At 63.1% G+C, this 4259-nt stretch overlaps 1 protein-coding gene across 1 annotated transcript in view; it reads right to left on the bottom strand.

Moving 5' to 3' along the window:
- Positions 1-132: 132 nt before the first annotated feature.
- The window catches only part of P4HB (prolyl 4-hydroxylase subunit beta), a 9260-nt gene continuing 5133 nt past the window's right edge, over positions 133-4259 (bottom strand). Inside the window, exons 5-11 of the mRNA XM_011373693.2 lie at positions 2602-2706; positions 2338-2463; positions 2033-2233; positions 1690-1810; positions 1410-1591; positions 1199-1285; positions 133-507 (exon numbers count right to left, since the gene is read on the bottom strand). Coding sequence (XP_011371995.1) covers positions 427-507; positions 1199-1285; positions 1410-1591; positions 1690-1810; positions 2033-2233; positions 2338-2463; positions 2602-2706 — 903 coding nt within the window. The 3' untranslated portion in view covers positions 133-426. The remainder of the gene's footprint in view (positions 508-1198; positions 1286-1409; positions 1592-1689; positions 1811-2032; positions 2234-2337; positions 2464-2601; positions 2707-4259) is intronic.

The raw sequence follows: 4259 nt of genomic DNA, 5'->3' as shown, positions 1-4259 counted from the left end.
GGCACATCGGTCTCCAGGGTGGCCCGACCAAGGTGAGCAGAGACCCCGATGTCCAAAAATGTCCAAGAATCCCACAGATGGAAATTTTTAAAAGCGATAGTATAAACCTAACGGGAGGGAGACACTGCCACGTGAGATTCGCAAACATTTTTGGGCGCGTTCTGGAAGAAACCGTGTACGAAAAAGTACATCAATTAAAAAAATGGGCCCCGAGGTTGGCCTGGGGAGGGTCCTTTCCAGGAACGGAAAGGCGGAAGGAGAGGCGGGTCTAAGCCTACGCGTGTCAGTGAGGTGTCGCCTCAGGAAGTCCCCCGCACTTCTGGCTGGTGCGCCTCCCCCCCGGGGGCCCGGGCGCCCGGGCTCCCGAGCCTCGCTGCCGGGGCTGCAGCTCCGAGGGCGCGTCAGGGTGCTGGGCTGGTTGTGACATCACAGTTCGTCCTTCACAGCTTTCTGATCGTCGTCTTCCTCCAGGTCGGGCTCTTCTGCCTCCTCTAGGTCTTCGAGATCCTGGGACACGGGAACGAGGGGGGAGCGGAGAGTCGGGGCCCTGCCCACACACTGGGGGCCAGCCAGCCGCTGGGGCAGGGGCCTGTGTGTGCAGGTGCCTGCCCCCCCCCCCCCGCCCGCCGAGGGCACGAGGCCCGGGCAGAAGCAGAGCGCAGCCCACACTGCCCGGCGGGTCGGTGGCAGGGGCTCCAGTGGCGTCATCCCCCTCCCAGCCCTCAGGGTTTGTGGGGCTGGTGAGGCCACTGGCCACGGCAGCGCAGGCTGCCCGGGCCCAGCCCCACCCTGCTCAGCAGCCAGAGAGCGCTCCCCGGGGTGACGGCCCCCCCACTTCTCCAGGCTCCAGGCAGGCGCCGCAGGCCTGGGCTGACCATTCCCTCCCCTCCCTGATGCTATGTCCTGCTAGTCACCGGCCCCCATCCCTGCCATGCCCTCTTGGCCTGGGTGCACGTCCAACACCCCTCTGCTCCCCACAGCTGACGCTGACAGGACGCCTTAGCCAATGGGCTGGGGACGGCCACCTGAGCCCAAAGGAGCAGGGAAGCACGCGGGGCGAGTCCGATTTCGTCAGCAAACGTGCGCATGCACAGACCCTCCCGAGCCACCCGGCCCAGGCGCGCACAAGCCTCCGGAGCCAGCTGCCTAAGCACGTGTCGGTGGAGCGCGGGGAGGGGCCGCAGGGGCCGCCACTTACATCGTCATCCCCTGCCCCGTCCTGGCCGCCACTCTCCAAGAACTTGCGAAAGCCTTCCAGGGTCCGCTCCCCGTTGTAGTCGATGACCTGTGGGGAGGCAATGAGGAGCGGGAAGCTGGCCCTGCACCGGGGACCCCTCGGGCCGTGCCCCCCACCCCACCCACCCCTTCGCGGGCAGGATAGAGGCCCCGCGCCCCCCCGGAAGGCGCACCGTCTTGTCTGTGCTGGCAGGGAAGAACTTGAGCGTGGGGAAGCTGTGAACTTTAACGGCCTCCACCTCGTTGGCCGTCGCGTCCATCTTGGCGATGACAATGTTGTCGTGGTCCCTGTACGTCTCTCCCAGCTTATCCCAAATGGGAGCCAGCTGTTTGCAGTGGCCGCACCAGGGGGCGTCTGCAAGGAAGCAGTGAGTCTCATGGGGCCAGGGGGCTGCCCTGGCCGCCCGCCCCGAATCGCCCAGGCAGCACAGACCTGCGAGAGGCTTCACTTACAGAATTCCACGAAGACGTTCTTCTTCTCGTCGAAAGCCACCTCTTCAAAGTTGGTCCCAACCAGCACTTTGACAGGCTGCTTGTCCCAGTCCTCAGGCAGCTCCTGGCTCATCAGGTGGGGCTGGAGGCAGGCAGAGCGGGGTCAGGCCGCCCGCAGGAGCCCCACAGGGACACACGCTGCCCGGCCCACGCCCCGGGCAGTGCACCCAGGACGGCCATGTTCACAGCGCCCGGCGCCCCGTCCTCAGAACTGTACACCCATGGTGTCAGACTCCAGGACACAGCCATGCCACGGCACCAGAGGCCAGCGCAGGCCACCCAGCCCAGGGCATGGTGCCCGCACCTTGACCTTGCCATCCAGGAAGCGCTGGCAGAAGTCTGTGATCTCGTCTGCTGTCAGCCCGGCTGACTCTGGCTTATACTTGGTCATCTCCTCCTCCAGGGTGATCAGGCGCACGGCCGGACACTCCTCCTTCTTCAGGCCGAAGAACTCGAGCACGCGCTGGTTGTCGGTGTGGTCGCTGTCGATGAAGATGAACAGGATCTTGGGGAAGAAGAGGCAGGTTGGAGCGGTGCCGGGTGGCCGGCAGGCTGCGGGTGCCGCCGCCACCCCCGCTCCATGGCCCCTGCCCAGCGGCCGGCATGCACCTTGCCCTTGAAGCGCTCGGCAGCCTTCTTGAAGCCACTCAGCTTGCCGTCGCGGTCAGGCGCACTCTCGGGCAGGAACAGCAGAATGTGAGTCTTGATGTCCCCTCCAAAAATCTTCGGGGCCGTCTGCATCACAAACAGGTGACGAGCTCAGCTACTGACGTAGGAGATGCTCTCAACGGCCCCAACGCCACTGACGCCCGGACGACCACGGGGAATGAGCGGGGTCCCGGGGCACCGCACGCAGGCCCAGCAGAGCCGTACCTGCTCGGTGAACTCGATGACCAGCGGCAGCTGGTTGTGCTTGATGAAGGCCAGCAGCTTCTCTTTGGTGACCTCCCCCTCAAAGTCGTTCCGGCCTTCGTCAAACTGGGGATGGAGAGAGGCCCTGAGCCCTGGGGGACTCGGCAGAGCCGCCATGCGCCAACCCCCCCAGCCCAGGATCCAGGGCAGCGGCCTTGCAGCCCCGTCTTCCTATCTGGAGTTCAGAGACAAGCGAGCAGGCCCCACATGCCTCTGTCCATAAATCACAGCCGGGGAGGCCTGCAGGAATCAGCACCCTTCCAGGCGCGTCCCCAGGGAAGGAGCATGGGCTCCCCAGAAGCACAGGTGGGCAGGGCAGCCTCCCACGTGCCAGAGCCCCCACAGCTGGTCACCCCTGGCCCACGGGGTGTGGACCAGCAGGCTCCCCACGGCATGAGCGCTCCACATTACAATGCCAGGGATCGCTCCTCGTTTCAAAGTCCCTAAAGCAACAGCTCTCAGTGTGTGGGCCACACCCTTGTGGGCGGCCTCAAGGTCAAGGCGAATGTCATCACTGCAGGCAGATGTTGTGGGCTTCCTCACGCTTTCTCCCGAAAAGGGTGGTTTTACAGAGGCAGCACGCGACACCACAGCGGACTGAAGGCAAAAGGCCCCGCTGACCTCCCTCTCGGTGGACGTTAGAGAGACCAGCAGAGGCACCACTCTCACCTGAGATACTGTCTGGGAAAATTTCATCCTCACAAAAACGTTATTTTTGATGACTCGCATTGAGTTGTTTACTGTCATTTTATAAAGAGTAAGTTTTTTAAATTTCTCAGTTCTTATTTCTAACACAATAAGAATCAATGGGTATAACCCACGTACACAGAAGCTCTCTGGGACCCCAGTAACAAGAACTTGGGGAGTCCTGGGGCACAAGGGTGGAGGTGTTGTCGTCCACCAGAGGGCCGACGGGGGGGGGGCCTTCCCGCCCAGGTGCGGCCGCAGCCCCAGATAGGTGCAGGAACAATTCCTGCCACAGAGAGGTTGGGCCTGTGCCTTTTCAGGTAGGCAGTTCAGGTGAGCCTGCCATCCGTCACTCCCCTCAGTTATCAAATGACACCTGGAGAGAAACTACTCACCTTTTCTTCCTCATTCCCCCAAATTAGCATCCAGAAAAGCAAGTGGCCCCTCCCTGCTCCCATACCGCCTCGCCTTAAGACCAGACCAGGGCCAGGCGCTGCGGGCACAAGCCCCTGCCCCTCCCCGGCCCCCAGCTGAGGCCGAAAACTGCTCTATATGCCCCACGCCCACAGACGTGGGGACAGTCACCAGCGGAAAAGCCGAGGCCAAGAGCACTGGTTGAGAAAATGAGAAGCTGACTGGTGGGCTCCATTAGATGCACAGCAGGCCAGGCCAGGGGGTCCTGAGCCCCAGTTAGGGGCAAACGAACTGCCGTCCCCACTCGTCCAGCCCCTCTGAGCAGCCAGCACCGCCCAACTTCATGCTGAGCTGTCGCTGTTAAGCCGCCATCATTTTGGTATCGGTGCCACACGCTCCATTTTCACTGCCGCGGTCGAAAGCAGAGACGGCCTTCGTTTAGCTGGGGACAGTCGCGGGAGGGCTGGGGCCCCAGGCAGGAGACCACCCCGTTTCTGGCAGTGGCGGCCAGCCCTGCC

The sequence above is a fragment of the Pteropus vampyrus genome, unplaced genomic scaffold (genome assembly GCF_000151845.1).
Source record: "Pteropus vampyrus isolate Shadow unplaced genomic scaffold, Pvam_2.0 Scaffold227, whole genome shotgun sequence".
Lineage (NCBI taxonomy): Eukaryota > Metazoa > Chordata > Mammalia > Chiroptera > Pteropodidae > Pteropus > Pteropus vampyrus.
Note: the sequence above shows the minus strand (reverse complement) of the source record. Positions and strands in the feature narration are given on the sequence as shown.